This window comes from Vicugna pacos, chromosome 12 (genome assembly GCF_048564905.1).
Source record: "Vicugna pacos chromosome 12, VicPac4, whole genome shotgun sequence".
Taxonomy (NCBI): Eukaryota; Metazoa; Chordata; class Mammalia; order Artiodactyla; family Camelidae; genus Vicugna; species Vicugna pacos.
In genome coordinates, this window is record NC_132998.1 from 20,225,952 (window position 1) to 20,247,546 (window position 21,595).

Consider the following 21,595-nt stretch of genomic DNA (forward strand, 5'->3'; position numbering starts at 1 on the left):
GGAGAGTAGAGTGTTCATTTTAGAGGATAATGCCCTTGGTGGAATATCTACTTAGGTGGTGCCGTAACATTAATAAAACATTCCTAAAATCTGGTAACTCTTTTTATCCTCATGCTTCTACTCCAGAGGACTCTGTTACAAACAGGGACAAATATACTTCAAGTATCTTTGCCTTTGTTTTGCCTGAACTGACCTTTTCTCCCTTCTCAGCCTGAAAAATTCTAATCACCTTTCAGAAACAAGGTCAGGTATAATTTCCTGTTGAAGCGTTTCCTGCATCTATCCCATTATCCTTTGGCTGATCTTTATTCCACTCCTCCTTTGTCTATAATATTCAATTGAGCATATATTTAATTTTCTTCTAGCTCTTTTTTTTTTCTCTCTCTCTCCCATGGCTACCCTCCTCAAGTTTTTTGTTTTTGTTCTTATAAGTCCTTGCTTTCCACATATGTTTGACATACAGTAAGTACTCCACAGGGATTTGTTGACTCAGTGAAGTTTTCTGATGGCCTTGGATTACAGATACGTCACCACGTACAGCCACCAGCAACCATCGAAATTTTACAAGCGGTTTGGACATTAGGCAGGTGGATCGTGTCATCCCTTAAAGTACCACTTTCCTTATTCCTTCAGCTTTTTTGAATAGAAGCTTTTATATTTCTGGCAGACAGTCTACAGAAGTAAGTCCTAGAGTTTCTAAAAGGATTCATTATAGTGATGCAGAGGATTGGACTTTTCTCTACATCCAGAATCTGGCTACTTTGTCCTTTATTTTGTTAGTCGCTGTGCACTATTTCAGGGTAGTCCTCTGGACAACTGGTGCTCTAGCCCTGTGAAAGATATTAGTTTCCTCACTTGAGAGAGAGCTTCCCTCAGTGTGCTATACCCTTAGTTGAGTCATGGGGATAAAAATATGTGAGACTTGGGAGTGGAAGTCAGAGGAAGATGGCACGGTGTCCCATCATCCTATTTCCCCTATTTCCTTCTCCCTAATTAGCCAGCTCAGAACTGCACTTGGGGGAGATAAATCTTTGTTCTGCCAAGTGGTTTTGCAAGCCAGAGACTAAGTAGCTTAGCTTAAGCATCACAGCCCCAAACATTAGTTACATACATTGTGCATTAAGCATTTTAATTGAAAATAGATATGTCTATGTGTATCTTTTGGTGTTCCTGGATCAGAAAAACTTGAGGCAGGTGGACCACACAGGGATGAGGCAGTAGGATGCTAACTATACAGAGTTCTCAGTAATTTTAAAAAGTAATTCATCATTAATGGATTAAAAAGTAAGGTTCTTCTCGCCATCTCTGTTATTCATAGAAGTATGTACTTGCTGGTGTCTCGTACACACCACTGTTCTTTATTGTTCTTAGGCTTTTAAAAAAATTAATCTCTTAAGTAAAATTACTGAGGTATGTTTTTTTCTTGAGTATCTTGAAGAAATCTGTTTCTTTCTTGAATGTCTTGAAGAAATACGTTTCTTCCCATCGACAAACCACCACTGTAATTAAAGATCCATTTAGGGGAATTTCTTTTTGTGGACTTGTGTCACTTACTTTTTATGCAGTGCCTGATCTTTTAGGAAAATAATTCAGCAAGACCACAGATGGTCCAGCAAGTTCCAGCAGTGTGTGAGGAACTCTCTTCTAGAACAGAAAGTAGAGGGTTAAAGTCGGGCAGGTTCTAAGTGTGTGCCTACTAACTGGAATGGACTAGGGGAGAATAAAACAAGGGGCCAGAAATTCCAGTGACTTAGGCCAGAATGCCTTAACTTCTAAGAAATGAAAGGGAGGAAATTAGTGAGGTATAATTAACATTTAGATATCAAATTGAATACTAGCAAGTAGCATTTGATATAATGATCACCCACTGATAAATGAGATAAAAAACAGCAAAATAGCTGTTCTGTAAACAGATTCATTGGTGTCCTGTGAGAATAACAAAGGTGTTAACAAGGTGCCAAGTGGGCTAGTTACAGATAGCTCTAAGTAAAAGAGCCACACAAAGTGGGAATCAGGTCAGATTATTGAGTAAACTGGAGAACCACCACAATCACGTGAGGATGAGATCAGAATAACTCAAGCAAAAAAAAGAAGAGACAGTTTATAAAGACATTCAGGCAATGGGAAAATTTGTCATGCTTATGAAACAATAGATTAAGGACAACAGTGTTTTCTAACAGGACAAGAGGTTAGCAATGGCCAACCGCAAAAGGGAAGGCATGTTGTATGTTATTCCTTTCCTGTTTGTGGGGAAAAATAAAAATAACTTGACCAATCACCTAGCAAAAGAAAGGTTTATCTCTGGTGATGCTTTTAATAAAACAAGGAACATAGGGATAGGAGAGATGAAGGTATACGAAAAAATCTGGAAAAACAAAACTGCGTGTGCGTAAATTAAAAATACAGGTTTGTTGCTTGCATCTTTGGACTTAGGTTAATGAATGATGCTAACTTTTCTAATTTAGAAAAAAATTATGGGTGACTGCACAAGTCCTGGGAGGTTATAAATTTTAATGACATGCATTTTCCTTAAAAGAGCATTTCTTAAGTAACTACAAATCATGGTTAGTTATTAGTCAACATTCCCATCACTAGCACTTAATCAAATTTAATTCAGTATGAGGACAAAATGTGCCATAATTTGATTCCCCCTTTTAAAAGAACCTGTTACTCAGGAACTTGGTTCTTTTCCATTCTGAATGAAATTTGCTTAACTGGCTATATGGGGCTAGTAAAAATGATAAAATTATTGAATGAATAAAAATTCCCATTTTGGCTTCTGTTGTACGCCATGCTGATATGAACAGCACGATAATGAAGCTTGATTATTTATTACTTTGAAAGGGTTAACTTTGGGATTATGACTTTTCATTGCAAAAGAAGGTATAACATTATTCAGCCTGATTATCTCTGCAAGGCAAGGTATGTATATTTTCATGTGTGTGTACACATTTATGTGGGTGATATTCAGTGTTGTATTATACTTGTATTTCTGACATAATAATTCTACGTTTAATTCTACTAAAGATTCAGCATACCCAAAGGGTATTTTCAAAGATATGACAATAGTTTGGGAAGCCATATAGTAAAATCATGCATTCTTTAACATGCTGGGAGGCCCAAGTGGATTTAAGATGTTAAGATGCCTTATGAGGGAACTGACTTGGAGAATTTTCAAGTGGTGCTGTAACAACACTTTGTACCTAAATAGGCTCTCATTGCCATGTACTGTCTCATTTGTTCAAAATGCTGTGATGTGGTTGTGGTGACAGTAATGCTACCATTTGTCAGATAAGACTGCTGAGGCTAAGAAAGTGACTTGCCAAAGCTCACAGTTAGCATGTCTTAAGTTCTGTGAAGAGTCTGAGATTTTACCCTATTTACAACTTAACAAGTGAGTCTTTTACTGTTTGGTGTCTAGTGGCAGAAGACACAGGACTCCTGAGTTGGAGACAAAGGACTTTGATTACTCGTGGGATAGTAAGCATCATGCGTTCATGGTGATTTGAACCGCTTGCCCATCCCCACACTCCTAATCTGAAGGCCGCAATGCAGGTATACCTAATGCATGGATGCTGTGCAAGCAGTAGGATATCAAGAAACAGCAACCTTCTCATCACAGGGAAAATATATGTTTTTCTATTTCTTTAATATATCTATGTGAGATGATGGAAGCTCACTGAGCTGTTGCAGTAATCATTTCATGATGTTTGTAAGTCAAATCATACTGTGTACCTTAAATGTATATACAGTGCTGTATGTCAGTTATATCTCAGTGAAATTGGAAAAAAAAGAAAAGAAACACTGAGCTTGGGGATTCACTGTTTTTATTGTTTATTCACTGTTTCCATTGCTTTGTGGAAGCAAGTCAGCTCTGTGAGGTGGAAGACATTATTCGTAAAGGCTGCTCACTGCAGATGTACCTTTGAGAAATGATCCATGAAAAGAGTAGTCAGGGTTTGGCATTCTTGGCATACTCAGCATGTGTGTGCAGGGATGTGCTGGCCTCATGGTGGAATGCTTCTTCCAATAGTGCGTGGCAGAATTAAACCTTAGAAACAGTTTTGTTGAATTTTATGACTTAAATTCTAGCTGAAAAGGAAGCAGTTATAAGCCTTTCCCACCCAAATATACTTACCTCACTTTTCTGTCTTATCTAGGACATCTTGAAACTAGCCCTCTTAGCATTGGTATACTCAGTTACTAAGACCAGTTATGTTTATTATGAAGGCAGAGAACTGAAAACGGGGCCCAATTTAAGGATACTTACTGGTCTTACTCTCAGGCTCTCCTCTAGTCTTCACTAGCTACTGCCACTGCAAAGAGCCATGACAATGGTTTCATAGATGACGTTCTTCATCCCTGTGGCCACAGTAGCATTTGCTATATAAAAACTAGAGAGAATAATGGGAATCATAAAGAAATAAGGAAACACCTAATGGTGGGTGTAGAGTGTGTCAGAAGAAAAAGGTTGTTTATGGTTACCTCTTTTAAGTCAGGATTTTGCTTTTTCTTAAAGGAATAATTAAAATAGAATTTGAAGTTAGAAAGAACTTTAGGAATATTAAATCCAGGGCCTATATTCACTTTATAGACCAGAAAATTAAGACATAAAATGGTTCAATGTTTGCTCAAGATCAAGTTTCTAGTAACAGAGTAAAGTGATGGGGGGCAAGGTTAGATTATTGTGAGAGTCACATGCCCGGTATTAGAATGTCCCCCCCTTAAGGAGTGCAGTTTATAGGAGTCATTTAGTAAACATTTGTTGAATTACTTTTATGATTGAATAAGTTATATTATCGGTCCTTAAATAATTCAATTACTAGTGGATCAACAAGAATTCAGTTTGGTATCTGTTATTCTAACATGATACACAAATTGCATGGATTAATTCAAATTTGGTGGGGGAAAAGAACACTTTATAAATGTACAGATATTTGAGCTAGGTCTTGAAGAATTGCAAAGAGGTTTCTATGCAGAGAAGTAGAAGTCCAGCATTCCAAGCAGCGAGAAAACTGTACTTTGGCATGGTAAATGAAAGTATTTAAGTTGATCACGAAATGATCAGTGGTTTGATATAGCTGAGTATCACTAGATTTGAGAGTGGAATTGCAGGTAGAATCCAGATTAGGAAAATCTTAGATATCATGCTAAATAATTGGGACATTTTTCGGGAGAAACACTGTCGTTTTCAGGCAGGTTGGTATATGAGATATAAGAGGAAAAAATGAGCTCAGAAATTGGAATCAGTAAAGAAGAAATGTCACAAAAGCCAATCAATGAGAAATATGGTGTTTAAAGGTAGCAGAAAATTACCACCCCATAATATTATAATTTGACATAGGATTATTTTGAGCTGAAGGTAGTTAAAAGAAACAGATACAAAAAGAGATCTCTGCCCTTCCGCTATTTGCCTAAAAGCAGGACTTAACTTTTTAAAGCTATTCTTCCTCTGCTCTCTACCAGGAAGGGCAGAAATTCATTACCAGAGATTGCACCAAAAGATCCCACATCGGAAACTTTATTTAATTAGCCCCTAGTTTCCATTAGTTCCTCCATATATTTACATTCCCACAATTTGCTAGAAACTCAAAATCCTTTTTCTTTTTGTTATGATGCTACTTAAATCCGAGTTCTAACCACTCTTTGAGTCATTCATCACTGAATATTCCCATGTGCGTGCATGAACACAAGTTAATAAACTTCTGTTTGTTTTCCTTGTGTTAATCTGTCTTTTGTCAATCTAATTTACAGGGTCCCAGCCAGGGGAATCTAGAAGGGTAGAGGGAAAAAGTTTTTCCCTCCCCTGCGAGTTGTAAATAGGATCGAATGCTGAAGAGAGGTCAGGTAGGATGAAGACTAAAAAGGGTCCGTCGTATTTGGAAATAAAAAGGTCATCAGTGCCTTCTATATAGGCAGTTTCAACAGAGTGTGAGAACAGAAGCAAAATGGTTGCTAAATGCTGACGGAGAGATTCAGAAAATGGAAACATTTGTTCATGCCTCTTTATCTTAAAACTGAATAATTGACAGCTTTGATCATATTCTCTTTCAAGCCGTCAACCTTCACAAAGTAGAGATCACAGATTACATTTGTTGCTCTATGGCTCATCGTCGGTTTTCCCTTTCAGATCCCACCCCACTGGTCAATGGCCTGCAAAAGATAAAAAGTTCCATACTTTATGCTAAGGAAAAAGGCACATTTGCTGGTGAAACTGTCCCTATTTTCCATAACAACCTCACCCTGCCTACATTCATTTCCAACGTAACAATTTTTACAGATCCCATCTCCATTAGCAAATTAATATTGTAGGTAGAACCCACATTGTTGAGTTCTATAATTGGCTTTTATAATATGATATTGCTGCATAGTATTATAATATCTTAATTGTTTATGACATAAGCTTTATGCATAATTGCTTTTCTTTAAGAAGCAATTTCAAATATATCTAGTTGTATGATTACACATTTGAAAAATCCTGCAAGGTTTTGTTACTATATCTTAGTAACCTTAGTGTTAACTGAAATGTTAACCCTCATTATTTCTTGGTTTTGGGGTTAGATGAGTATGTTTAATGTTCTTATTTTTATATAAAAATATTAAGAAAATATTTCAAAATACTTGTAGTAATAAATGTCAGACTTTAGTTTTAGTCTTCCTTTTCTGAGAAGAGTTGGTACATTTTGTCTATATTTACTCTCAAATTATAGTTTTTAAACTGAAGTTTGTAACTATGAAAATTTCAAACTCTTCGCATCATGAAGGTCAGTGAATTGGCTTGGGTTAAGACTTCATCTGAGAATTCTTGACTTGAGTATACATTTAGGGGATTTGGAGTTTAAAATCTGAATTTTTGAAGGGGAATTGAGCAGGTGAATAAGCCGCTAAACTTTGAAGTATAGTCAGCTTCCGATTATCTGCGTGTGTCAGAGACCATTCCCTCAGACCTGCTGGGAAACTGCCATTGCCTGCATCCAGTGGAAAAGGGTTCCACCCATCTTGCTGGGTTTTAAAGCCACTCTGTCTCCCCACCCATGCAAATGGTGGAATTGCTTATGGTCCATTCTTTAAATGCAGCTCCCCTTGACATTAGCAAGGATAATAATCAGGTGAGTAGAGTTTAGGAGATTAAGTTCTAGATGACATTGGCATTCTAAAATTAGCCGTCATATTTACAATTCAAATAGTATTTATTCTTTATGTTGAAATTGTATCTTATTAGCCAAATAAGTTAGCCTATGGTTGTAATCATTTACTTAAAATTAATGAGGCACTGATTTCAAACAGGAGGCTAGTGCTCATTTTCATTTAGATAGTTGTTTTTATGTTCATCTGTTTTGTTATGTGGTATTTATTAAGCTTCATGGTGCAGCTATAAATCAGGGAGAGAGCAGAATCCTGGGGTAAATGAGGTAGCTTTCAGGAGATGGAAAAGCCTGGGCTCAGATATGACTTTATGTTGGAATGCAGAGAGTTAGGTGAGAGCTTCCTAAAGGAGTGAAATCTAAACAGAGATTGAAACCATGAGATGTTCAGGCTGGAAGAGGAGTTAGAAATTGAGAAGGTGGAAAAGAGTGTTCAGGAGAAGAGAAAAGGATATTTGAAGGCATGGAGTCTAGAGAAAGCATACCTTGTTAGTGAAACTGGTTAAAAGTAAACCATCACCACCACCACCATCCCCAACCAAAATCCTTTGATGCAAAGATGGAGCGTGGCAAGAGGAGATGGTAGAGCGATTTAGAGATATGCTTAAGGGTTTTCAGCAAGGTAGTGACCAACTTCATATTTTACAAATATCACTGCTGTTGCAGTCTGTGGAACAGATTGGGGAAGGGCAAGATTGACACAGGCTGAATGGTGAGGGGACTTCTGCAGTAATCCAAATAGGAGATAATGGCGGCCTTGCTTAGGGTGGTGTTGATGAGGAAGATAAGAAATTGATGGGCCCAAGAGCTATTTCAGAGATAATTCATAGCTCTTAGGGTTGGATGAGATAGATGAAATAGGGGAGAGAGGGTAAGTGAGGCTGAATCCTGTTTCTAGCTTGCCAGTAGTCAGGATGGTGGTTCTTCCAAGGAGGTGGTGGGGGGTTGGTTTTTCTCTCCATGACTCTGCTGAGGAGGGTGGGGCTTATGATTTTCTCCTCATGATTGGATGAAGTGAGATAGAAGAGGAGGAGTTTGGAAAGAAGGGAGTATGAATTTTGAGAAAGACCACTCATCAAGAAAATGAAGAACTAGAAAGGGAAAGGTGCTTCTATCATGTGCTGTTTGTATAGTCCATGGAGGCAGCTTCTTACAAGAAACCCTTTTGTTTTATTTGTTATATATCATTTTACCTTTATAACAGTAGATAAATATTATTTTCCTCTTCCAATTTTATAATACGGTGTTCTTCAGTCAAATAGTGTTGGATCTAAAAAGAACCTTGGATGTAATTGTTCTGTCAACAGGGGAGGAAATCAGAGCTCTGAGAGAAGGCCACATCACGTCTGTGGAGTGGCAGAAGTCATGGAACCCAAGTCTCCCAAAGGCCACTTCCTGACTCTCCACAGTACCCAGCGAGCTCCACTTTGGTTCTTGCATTCCATTAAAACAAATAAGTGAAGCTGAAGACTTTATGAAAGAAAAACGTCATTATCACAGAAGAAGGAAAAAATGCATAAATATATATTCTTAACACACTTTTTTGCTAGTACAAAATTCCATTTAAGATAAGCAGGGTTACAGAAATGTAGTCCCTTCTCAGTATTGCGATTCCTGTCCTTCCATTGACCTTCCATCCTGATGAACTGGTAAGGGTCAAACCTCAGGTGATCTGGACTTAGGCTTAGCTTTGTCTCTGATAGATAAATGAACTCGTTCCACTTTTATAGATCTCAGTTTTCATATCTCAGAAAATAAGAGTATGGGACCAGATTTCCTTTAAAATCCTTTCTTTCTTCTCTCTGTATCATTTTATATGTTCCATTACTGGTTGTCTTTACTCTCTTCCTTAAAATGCTTCTCCTCCATGGCAAAAAGAGACCTCTTAAAAAACTTGAGTACGATTTCAGTCAGTGACATGTATGCCTAGGGTGGTCTTGATTCTGGAGTGGACAGAATAGGGCCAGATTTTGTGTTGTTCTGTTAGCAACATGTCACCATATTTACTTTCCTTCTTGGAAATACAAGCCTTGAAATCAGGAAGAGAAGGCAGAAGAGGAAGTTCCTAGAATCTGAAGTAGATGAGAGTGAGTGTAGGGCAGGTGTAATGCTGTGGTCTTCCATGTGGAGAGAGGACCCCCTAGGAGACGTACATGATGATTCACAGGTTTTGGGGAGAAAGTATTAGAACTTCTACTTGTCTTCATTTTTAATTTCTTCCTTTTCAAAATTCTGCTTTTGTGTATATCATAATATATGACAAATCAATATAGTACATGCATATATTTACAAAATGAGTATACATTTTCTTTTATATTATATATTGTGGGATTATGCTTGAAACAGTTTAGCTGACAGAAGGTTATGGTCAAATAAGTTCGAAAACTATTCACCATTCTAGGAGAGTTTGCAAAAAGGCAGTCCAAGGGCATAAAGATAAATACTATGTCCTTAATTTCTCATTTTTGGATATCTTCCTCTGTGGAAATAAAAAGACCTCTAAAAGATAACACCACATAGGATTTTGGGAGTTTAATTTATCTAACTGAGTCTTTACCTCTTACAGAGTTGAGGAAGAGTATTCACCTGCAAAATTTTAATTTTAAGATTAATTTTACTCTTGTTCATGATTTTTGAGGGAATTGTGAAATAATTTATACTGAAAATGACTCAGTATGATTTAACTTAGTTAAACTTTTCAACTCAAGGAGCAAGTAGTAGATTATATTAGTGATTTTAAAAGATTTGGCTAGGAATTTCAAAATCCTACTTCTTCAATTTTTTCCCATTTATCTTATTTTATTTTATTTTTACTGATTTTTTTTTTTCACAGAATAAGACCACAGCTTGCCAAAGAAAGAATTGAAGGATGCCATATTTGTACATCTGTCACTCCAGGAGAACCTCAGGTCTTCCTAGGAAAAGATAAAGCTTTCACTTTTGATTATGTGTTTGACCTTGACTCCCAGCAAGAGCAGATCTACACTCAATGTATAGAAAAACTAATTGAAGGTTGTTTTGAAGGCTATAATGCTACCGTTTTTGCTTATGGACAGGTAAGTACCAAATTATTTTCAAAGAAGCTGTACTGTTCAGAAGTGTCATTTAAGCTGCACTTTCATTTTTGTCACTTGAGATTATGTTAGTAAGATCAAGCACCCATTTTTTCTGTTCTTTTATTCAGACTGGAGCTGGCAAAACATACACAATGGGAACAGGATTTGATGTTAACATCATTGAAGAAGAACAGGGTATTATTTCTCGTGCTGTTAAACACCTTTTCAAGGGTATTGAAGAAAAGAAACACACTTCAATTAAAAATGGACTTCCTCCTCCAGATTTTAAAGTGAATGCCCAGTTCTTAGAGGTAATAATCTAAGTGTGTCATTAGTTTTCTTTAGATTTTATTCTTAAGACCATAGCCCTTATAATTTTATACTCCCGCTTCCAGCTTAGTGCTTGGCACATAGTGTTCAATAAATGTTGTTTGAGTAAATGAACATTAGGTAATAGGTGGCAGTAACAAGAGATAATGGGTAGTAAGTACTCCTTGTGTGTTTGCATTTAAGATCATAAACAGCTAACTGGTGTCCGCAGAGCAACACAATTAATATTGTTTACTTCAGATTCTCTCTTTATCCTGTAATTACTGTTGTGATGTAGGCAGGCTCACAGAATGCTGGGAAATCAGTGACCAACACCAAAAGGGAGGGGGAGGATGTGAGGAATAACAGGATTGACGCTGTAGCACTAGTCCAGCTGCAGGAGCTGGTTTTCCTACAAGGAGGGGCAATGTCCAGAGGTTGGGGCAAGTTTGGATTCATGTAGGACAGTCTAGGCTGGTGGGAGGGACAGGACAGTAAGAGGGCACTGAGGATTTGAGCAGTATTGCAGTCGGGTGGACAGTGGCCTTGTAGTTCTGTGTGCTTGATCCAGAGAGCGTGCCAGTCTAACTGTCGTCCAGACCAACTGAGCCAGTCATTTTGCTCATCGATGAAACCTTTTATCCAACATTGTATGGCACAAAATAGAAGACAATTCAAATTAGTATCAGTTATCTTGCTGCGGGTTAATGGACATTTATATTTAGTAAAAATCAGAAAGAATATAATTGTGTGTTTCTACCAAAAGAAAGGTAATTAATAGTGGAGAAAGAAAAGAAAGTGTTGTCCTATCTTCCCTTTCACCCTCTGAATGTTTTTAGGCATTGCGACTTAAGCATATTGATCAAAAACAGGTATACGCATCCTCTTCTAAGGTGGCAGCACAATCTCATCAGTATCTATTGATACAGAAACTAAAATACTGCTGACCTTGTGAAAATACTAAGTATCAATTTTTAGATACATTAAGAAGGGTTGTAGGGCGAAAGGAAATATATTTGTAGCTCAAGAAGTAAAAATTCTTAAAATCGTCTCTAAGCTTAAGAGATGTCTACATTTGGTACATATTTTTTTTTTAATTTGCTTATGTTTACAAATATTTCTTTATCTCTTGCAAAGGATTAATGGATCATTTTAGCTAATCCTTAACTCCTTAGTCATGATTAAATCGTTTACTGTTCTTACCCTTGTAAAGAAATCTGGCATTTGTTTGTATTTGTAATGAATTTTATGTGTTGTTTGAAGAAATATATGTCATTTGGAAGAATTTTTAAGATATGTTTGAAAAATAACATGTGGTATGTGTTATTACAGTCATGAGGCTATTTCTGCTAACATTAGATTTATTTCTTTTTGATAGCTATATAATGAAGAGGTTCTTGACTTATTTGATACCACTCGTGATATTGATGCAAAAAATAAAAAATCAAATATAAGAATTCATGAAGATTCAGCTGGAGGAATTTATACTGTGGGCGTCACAACACGTACTGTGAACACAGAATCAGAGGTGACGTTTCGCGTTATAGTTAAAATAGAGCACATTTGACTTTATTTAATAGTTATCTTTGCTGATCAAGGTATGAAATTTCTATCTTTAAGTGTGACATGCAGTTAAAATCTTTATCGTCTTCTTCATTTTTTGCCCAGGATTTCATTATTAGAAATGTCAGAGTTAGATAAAGTCATTACATTTATCGTAGCATCAAAAGAAACTAAGGCAATGTGTGTATAGCTTTCTTTCACAGCTAGAAAAAGAGGGTTAGATAATTGAAAGTGAAGTATGAGACCACAGTCCTTTTGTACTTTTTGCTGTAACATATGTAGGACTATATCATGGCTCCTAAAGAGAGACTGTTAAGAAAATTACAAAAAAAATTTCAGCAGAAGGTACAGAAGATAACTCCAGTTATTGTTTAGCTTGTTCCAAAGTGTTCTACTGTGATAGTTTTGAAATGGAAGCTGCAAATGTCAGCCAGTGGCAAACAATGGAATCTCAGTGTTTTTCCTATTAAAAAAAAAAAACACTATTATTATACTGAGAAGTTCAGCTCAAAAGTGCCTGTAACCAAAATAAGAATCTATGTCTTTTACATTCCTTAATGTTGTGGATTTTAACCATTAGCTCAGACTTCTGATTGTGTGGACCTTATTTAAGTATTGTTCATGAAAACTCTTCTTTCTTTCCCTTTTCCAGATGATGCAGTGTTTGAAGCTGGGTGCCTTATCCCGGACCACTGCTAGTACTCAGATGAATGTTCAGAGCTCTCGTTCTCATGCCATTTTTACCATTCACTTGTGTCAGACCAGAATGTGTCCCCAAATAGATGCTGTGAGTTATTAGTTCTAATCTCTTAACATTTTCAGGTTTCACTTTCCTAAAATCACATGAATTCTCAGAGAGATCATTTGTGCCAAATTTAGTTTGTTTTTAACCATTCCTTTTCCTAATGAGATGTCTCTGATCCTGTTTAAGCTAAAGCTGGCCAACCATGTAAGATTTTGAAATAAAAAATTGGATATATGTCTGCAACAGCCAGAGAGCAAGCTGTGGCCATATGGTGATGGATATGGTTACCTGAGACCCTTTGTTTTTGAGAACTGTATGTGTTACAAATTTCCCTTCAACGTAAGCAAAGCCTCAGTCGATAACCGTTGAGTTTTGACCTTCTCTGACCTAACTTTGTCTACACTTCTAATCGCATCAGACTTCTTTATACTTATTTTATTTGGCTACATGCCTATATTTGGCTATATATTTGTATATATGTGTAGTATATATTATTTCAGAGGTCTGGTACCATATATACTATTTCAACCACTTATGTGGGAGCATGTGGATGCTTTGCTGTGAGAGTCATGCTCAGGATTCTAAAGGAGCAGCAACTTAAAAAAGTGAGGAATAAAACTTTGGCTTAAAATTTAAAAGAAAGGAAAGAGAAGGTCAAACTGGTGCAAGTTTTCTTATGAAAGAAATATTGTGGACTAAACCCTCATAAATGCTGTCTAATGGGATTCCTTCATTTTCTTTCACTGTTAGCACTTTCACTGTTGGTTATATCATTCTTTTATAGTTAGGTTTAATAAATAATGTGAGAACTATATGTAGCAATATGAAAAATATATATATAAAATGAGGGCAAGGTGGGATTGGAGGATATTTAGTGTCACATTGATAAAATATTTTCGATTATTTTCTTCAACTGCAGGAAAACGCAACTGATAATAAGGTGATTTCTGAATCATCCCAGATGAATGAATTCGAAACTCTGACTGCAAAGTTCCATTTTGTTGATCTGGCAGGATCAGAAAGACTGAAGCGTACTGGAGCGACTGGCGAGAGGGCAAAAGAAGGCATTTCCATCAACTGTGGACTTGTAAGACTAAGACGAAGGCTTTGTGCTGACACGAAATCGGGGCTATGTCATTGTCCTTTTCCCTTTTGGCATATATAATGCACTGGGCTGAGAAAGCAAAATTGCTATAAACCTAGGAGTAATGCATTGAATTTTGATCTCCTCATGCTGTCAGATTTTTTTTCTCCTTTTGACAACGAAACTTTTCTTCATGTGTAAAAATTTCATTGGATTAAATTTTATGATGTGTGCATAAAATAATATATATAATAGAAATGACAAACATTCTTTTCATGTTTAAGACTATGCTGTTTTAATACTAAATATTTTATGGGATGACTTTCATAGTAGCTTTTTTGCTAACATTTTATGAGACTTTATTTTGGAAATTATAATAAATTTTTTTTAGTAATGATCACTTCAAAATGAGAAGTTTTCTAGATTGTATTAGGAATTAACTTTTAATACCAATGCCACTTAGTCGTGTTTTTGTTTGGAAAAGAACACCCCGTGTTTGAGTTAGCCTAAAGCTTCTATTACATGGAAGAAAACACTCTTGAACCAACTTTTTATGTAATAAATCTTTCCTTCTTACTGATGTGATTATAAAGTTGGTCATTTGTTCCTGCTTAAATGTAATGACATCCTAAATTTCTGTGATGCTGACAGCATCAAGACGTGTGTATTTTGCTTTGCTTCTCTCCCTTTCTTCCTAGAGGTGGGGCTCCAAGCATATGGTGTTTTTTGTTTTTGGGGGTTTTTTGGGTCGTTTTCCAATATTTGCTCTTGTATGATTGCAACCCTTCTGCGGGGGAATTACCAGCTGAGGGTGATTAGAGAGAGCCAGTCCCCGTCTTGATGCTCCAATCCCCGTCTTGATGCTCCCACCATATGTTTGAATATTGTGTTAAAGGGAGTGAAAGACCTGGATCCTGGACTTTGTGTATTGTTTTGAATTTCTTAGAAAATAAAATCATGGTGGTATTTTCATTTGTGCTGTCAGGAAAAGACAAAAGCCACTGCACTGTTTTCCTGTGCATGCTACGTGGTAGAGCGGTTCAGTGTGGCCAGTGGTTAAAATTGTATCCTCTTTGGAAAAGGAGGACTGAGACACAATGTGACGCTCATGCACTCTCAGCATCATCTGTTGGCTCGAACAAAGACATCGTTACAGATGTTTGCATTACTGAAGGAGAGCGCGACCCGGCATGCTTACCCTGTACCTGCTAGTTCAGTGACAGCAGCAAAAGCAGTAGGCGTGGCAGGAGGAGTGACTAAAGAGTTCTGAAATTTGACCTTGTTTTTTAAATATTGGATGCTTAGCATGTAGAATCATTGAATTTCTAGGTAAGGCTATCCTTGCATTAGGAATACTGAGATTCTTCAGAGATATCATACTGATATTTTTATCGAGGTTGAAGGAGATTTTGTCTTCCCATAAGGCAGCCATAGTGCAACAAGAAAGTTTCATGAAACGAACTAACAAACAAGTTATTTCTTCATTGAATTGAGAAGAATTTGCAACATAAATTGGCAGTTTTGGGGGGAATACAACCCAATGCTGTGTTAATTCTAGAAATGGTCAGAAGTCATCAATCTTATAACATTTCTATTTCTAAAGAAAATCCCTGAACAGAGGCTTAAGGATTTGTGAATTGTGAGCATCTATAACACTAAATTTTGAGCAGTTGTCAGCTTTATAGTCGTTAATATGGAAAGCTTTGAAGTTTTCTATATACTTTAAAATACAAATGCAAAGTAAAACCAAATACAAATGTTCTCAGTTCTGCCACGTTTTCACATTATTTTCTATAAGCTTTCGGTATTTAAAAGTGTTACAGTTGGTAAATTTTTTATCATTTTTCTCTCTCTCTTTCTCTCTTTTAGTTGGCACTTGGCAATGTGATAAGTGCATTAGGAGACAAGAGCAAGAGGGCCACTCACGTTCCCTATAGAGACTCTAAGCTGACAAGACTACTGCAGGATTCTCTTGGGGGTAATAGGTATGCAAACGTGTTTATCCTCCATGTTCCCGTGTTTCAATTATTCTTTAAACATAAGTTTGTAATGTGATTTATAAGAACTGTTTTTAACTATAAAGCAAATTATTAGGATGAGGAACTAATAATTATTGAGTACCTCCAAGGTGTGAGTTCTTCTGGAAGTTGTTATTTCACATATTTCTTATAACATCCCTTGAGGTGGGTGTTATTGTTCCTGGTTTATAGATAAGGCAGTTGAATTCTAGAGAGGTCGAGTAATTTATTCAGTCATTTAGCTCAGGAGTGAAGTCCTTGGCATGTGCTCTTTCTACTACATCATAGTTTCAGTTTTCAGCGATTGGCACATAGAAGGTGCCTAGTAAAATTTTGTTGAAAAATAAATGCTCTCTTCTGTGTAATCGCAAAGTAATTTAAATATTATTGATAATTTTTTATGAAGTCTTCTAAAAATTAAACATTTTTTTATACTTGGGAAAACTTTTGTTTAATGTCAGTTGAATGAAATACAGGGTGTTAGCTGGTTACTAACTTGGCCAGAATCACTGATACCGCTCCTTTTCCGTCCTTGGCATCATTCTGGTATGTTTCATCAGCTAAACACATTCTTTGGGGAATGCATTCCTCTTTATAAACATCAACACGTTGGCTTTAAAAGTGGAAACATTTTTGGCATTTAAATTCAATCATAGCACAATTCAACAAGTTACAGACAACTAAAGTGAATCGATTTTGCAGTGTTTTCAATGGTTGAACATGTTTACTGATGCTGTCAAAATGATCCTTAGATGCTTAAAATTATCTGGTAGTTAAACTTGTAAACTTTCTCTCTGAACAACTATTAGTCAAAGAATTTTGATAATGTTGAGTCTATTTAGGTTTGAAGTTGGATGGATTTAGAAATAAAGTTTTGTTTTATAGAATTCAGTGGTCTCATTTTTATTTTATTTGTTTATTTTAGGGTTTTTTGGGGGGGAGGCGGAGGTAATTAGGTTTATGTACTTATTTACTTTCTTCAGAGGAGGTACTGGGGATTGAACCCAGGACCTCATACATGCTAAGCATGTGCTCTACCACTTTGAGCTATACCCTCCTGGCAGCGGTCTCATTTTCATATTCCTACTCTTTATGTAATGTTCATATTCTTTGTATTGCTTCCGTTGTGTATTTCTTACTTCTGTTCTATATTTTCACTCTGACCTTCAGTATCAATCTGAGTCTTATTGTAACAGGACAAATTTTTTTTTGTTTTTTAAGCCAAATATAAATTTTTAAAGTTTACTAAATTGTAGCCTTTTCTTGTATTTACTTCTTAACTTATAACTTTGTTTTATAACAAAGCAGAAATGGTAAACATCTTCCCCTCACAAGTGTCAATACTTTTGAATAATACTTCTGAAAGTTTGCTTGCCCTGTAACAGTCTTAAGATATTTGTACTCTGGCTTTGGATTCTTCTTGAGTTTTATGTAAGCTACAGCTAAATAGTCTCCTCTGTTCCTCACCCACTTCCTCACTGGGTGGTCACTGCTCTCTTCTAATTCTGTACTCAGTGATCTTCCATTCCTGCTTAAAATTGTGAGATTGAACTTCTAGTTCAAAAGCGTTATATTTTGTATAACCTGGAGAATAAAGCACTTCATTTTGTGATGTTTGTACAGATTACTCTTAAGAAAAATTAGGCCAAAGATATTTTTAGAAACAAGCTGCCTATATTTATGTGCACAATTTAGTGACTTGTTTTTCCAACCAAGCTGGCTTTCATACATTTATAATATTTAACATTTTAAAAAGTTTATGCCTAAAATTCTGAAAAATACAGAAAAATTTAAAACATGAATAAAAATCACTTAGATTTTTATTACCTGTAAGTAACTATTGTTCATATTGTGATATATTTCCTCCCTAATATATGTGATATAACAATATGTAAGATAACATAATATATTTAAATGATACGTTTTTTTTTTTTAATTTTTAAAAATTTTTTCATGAACAACTCTTCTTGAAATTTGTATCTTTTGGGTTTTATTTAATATGTCACCTTTTTTCTATGCAGTAGATTTTAGCTCCTCTCATTCTTGTCTTGCACTAATCTTCTTAAGCACTTGATCCCAGGACTCCTCAAAATATGTGTGAAGGGCGAGCCCTTCTCCTTCCCCACTTCCCGTTTGTGGTAGATTGATGTTGTACATGACTGTACTCAGCTTGTCCCATTTTGTGACTTTTTATGTGAGTTTGAATACACTTGAACTGGTCTGTCTTCTATTCAATGAAATGAGCAAGCTCCAATGTTGTAAAAGTTTTCAAAATGCTTATTTTCAATTTCTGTACTTACTGTGACAATAATGTACAGGATGGCCCTGGGCTGGGCACCACACTTTGAGCAGTCCTGTCCTCTAATCAGTATCCATAATCATCGCTCTCACTTGATTGCCTTGTCTCCTCCATCAAAAGATATGCATGAATTATCTTAACTTTCTGACCTCAAATAAATAAACATGACGTACAATTACTAATGACCTAATGTCTTCCAAATAACACAAATGTAATGACTAATGCGTTCCAAATATCATGTTGTACAGAGTATTCTGATGAGTAAAAAAGACTTGATGATCCTTCCCTCTAGGAGTTTAGGATCTAAGAGTTGGGCTCTATAAGCTTTCAGTGTAGTCACAATCATAATTTACTCATCATCTACAAAAAAGAGATAGGCAGAGAGTGTGAGAAGGTCGAGAGAAAGAGTACAGCCACACTGAGGACTGGATTCTCAGACTAGATGATCTCTGAGTTGAATCTCGAATAATCTTGTAAGGGTAAGTCATACATCTCAAGTGTAGTAAATGTATGTTGTTTTTGTCTTTGGAGGATTACCTGTCACAGTCCCCAGAGGGAGGCTAGAGTAGTGAGCTAGTTGTGAGATGGAACAGGCTGCCAGGGGAAGCTGAAATAATTCTGTAATACAGATCAAATTCTCCCAAGAAAAGTACTTGCTGATGACTGCTATCCCCTAGAAGAATAAACTTTAACTTCAATTAGTCTGGCGGCACAATAACTAGTTTCCAAGGGGTTATACCCAAGGAAGTCCATGCTTTCTCAAAGGGTCTGCCTCCTGTATACTCTTGTATACTCCTGTATACCCACTTATTACCTAACACATTTTCCCTTTTGATTAAAGTGTATCGAGGGTGCAAAATCAAATAAGTGGGTTATCTGTCCTTTTTGTTATATGTATTAATAGTTCCTTAGCTTAAAACTTGTATTTAGTGAGTACTTCAGGGTAAATATCAAGTTACTCAAATTATTGTTTTTAGGATGATATGATGGATTTTAAATAAATAAATAAGATCTGGAATGTTAAAAAATAAAAGTAAGAGTAAGTAAGGTTGAGCAAGAGTTTGTAAAGGGAGGGAGATAGGTGGAGTGGACCCCCTTTTAACAGGGTTACCATGAAGGGCGTTATGCTAAGTGAGATAAGTCAGACAGAGAAAGACAAATACTGTATGACAGCACTTAATGTGGAATCTGAAAAATACAAACAAACTGGTGAAGCCGACTCACACGTATAGAGACAAACTAGTGGCTCCCGGTGGGGAGAGGGAGAAGGGGCAATAAAGAGGTCGGGGAGTTGGGGGTACAAACTATTGGATGTTAGAGAGGCTCAAGGATGTATTGTACAACACGGGAAATATAGCCAATATTTGGTAGTAAGTGTAAATAGAAAGTAACCTATAAAAATTGCATAAAAATTAAAAAGTTAAAAAAAAAACCACAGCGAGACATTACTACGTATCATCTAAAATGATTAAAAATACAGCTTGACGATATGAAAAAAATTTAAAAATAAAAACATAAAAAGGTTACTGTCAGTACTATGAGTGCTGTGTTGGGATTATTGGGAGAATGCAGAAGTGGAAGCAGGGGCTAGGAGGCTGTAGACTAGGATTGATAGCTGTGAATTTCCTACCAGGGTGGGTAAATTAGCTCCTTAATTGTAGTTCCTGTGTATTTTTTTGTTAGTGTGTGGGTGTGCATTAGAATGTTCACATCTGTTTCATTGATAGAAATAGCTTAAGCATAATAAGTATTTTATTATCCTGTTCTTCGATTTGTAAAGCAATTCTTCATGATTGTAAAGTAGTGTTTCCCATTGTTCCTATGTAATGTGGCCAGAAACTCTGGAACTCTTGACTACTCAACCACAAGTGGTGTTTCATATTGTAAAACATATGGGTATACTAAATACTTTTCTTGATCAGAGGATTGGATTTTGTGTAAAATTCTTTGCTGACATTAAAAAAATCAGGATTCAAGTGATTAAATGAAAAGAAGAAAAATGTGAAGTCCTGAAATATTAAGTAGAGAATGAAAGCAGTGGTTTTTGAATTTCAACATGTCATATTATAGGTAGATTAAATTTTAGAATTACTCTGTGTGCATCACTTCAAAAAATTTTGTAAAGAGGTGAGAAATATATGCCTTCTCAAGGTATTATGAGTCAAAAAAATATTAATTCATTTCCCCCAGTTTTACCCAAGGAAATAAAATCTTTTTCCTTATAATAGTCTTAAAGCACTGGGGCTTTTAAAGTTTACTTTTATTTTAAGTTAGTAATATCAATCTTTTGGTATCTTGAAGAGTAGATACTATTCAAAGGGTAGGAATTTAAAAATGATTATTTCAGTGTTTTATTTGCTTTTATCTGTAAACCTAATTATCATTTGTAACTTTCAGCCAAACAATCATGATAGCATGTGTCAGCCCTTCAGACAGAGATTTTATGGAAACTTTGAATACCCTGAAATATGCCAATCGAGCTAGAAATATCAAGAACAAGGTGATGGTCAATCAGGACAGAGCTAGTCAGCAGATCAATGCACTCCGTGGTGAGATCACACGGCTTCAGATGGAGCTCATGGAGTACAAAACAGTAAGCTCATGGTTTTGACTTTGCATTTTGTGATACACGGTGTGTACACAGTGATAGCTTTTTGTAATGGCTTGCTCATGTATGTCTCTAGTAATGGTGGCATCTTTCCTTTTGGAGGTAGAATTCTCCAGTTTTCCTTGTGGGTAGCCTATGTTCACTCTACAGCCTGACCAAACCTCTTGTTTCAAAAGGCTTCCTACGCAGTCAATGTCTTCAGTGACAAATGCTCCATGGACAGTTGTCGTAGAGGGAAAAGGATCTCTTTTGCCTTGAGGCTGTTAAAACAAAAGGGCTCTTGACTGTAGAATTGTGTAGTCCTGTAGTATCCTTTAACAAAAACTCTTGGGTATTTAAAGCTTCTTAACGAACGGGGAAATGTTTTTCTTTTCTAGGGTAAAAGAATAATCAATGAAGAGGGTGTGGAAAGCATCAACGACATGTTCCATGAGAACGCTATGCTGCAGACTGAAAATAACAACCTGCGTGTAAGAATTAAAGCCATGCAGGAGACAGTTGATGCACTGAGGGCCAGAATCACACAGCTCGTTAGCGATCAGGCCAATCAAGTCCTTGCCAGAGCAGGTATGTGTGTAGGGAGGGAGGGAGGGGTTCACTTGCGGAGGGCAGGAAACATACTTCATGTTTGTTAATTATGTGGAATATTTGAAATGAAAAAGTCAATATCTGTGTTTACAGTCTGTGATTTTAAGTTACTTAATTTGTGAATAATGCATTCTTACAAAAGCAAAATATGTCCTTCGCTTTATCGTGTTATCTTATTTT

At 36.2% G+C, this 21,595-nt stretch overlaps 1 protein-coding gene across 6 annotated transcripts in view; it reads left to right on the forward strand.

Annotated features, from left to right (window-relative positions):
- The window catches only part of KIF21A (kinesin family member 21A), a 138,606-nt gene that overhangs the window by 56,872 nt on the left and 60,139 nt on the right, over positions 1–21,595 (forward strand). For 5 of the 6 annotated variants that reach the window (XM_072972999.1, XM_072972994.1, XM_072972996.1 and 2 more), the window contains exons 2-9: positions 9,979–10,201; positions 10,330–10,512; positions 11,889–12,038; positions 12,726–12,860; positions 13,738–13,905; positions 15,772–15,887; positions 20,617–20,812; positions 21,205–21,394. In XM_072972999.1, the coding sequence (XP_072829100.1) occupies positions 9,979–10,201; positions 10,330–10,512; positions 11,889–12,038; positions 12,726–12,860; positions 13,738–13,905; positions 15,772–15,887; positions 20,617–20,812; positions 21,205–21,394 (1,361 nt within the window). Of the gene's footprint in view, positions 1–8,452; positions 8,795–9,978; positions 10,202–10,329; positions 10,513–11,888; positions 12,039–12,725; positions 12,861–13,737; positions 13,906–15,771; positions 15,888–20,616; positions 20,813–21,204; positions 21,395–21,595 lie in introns of those variants that run through there. The other variant, XM_072972998.1, reaches the window with a different exon arrangement.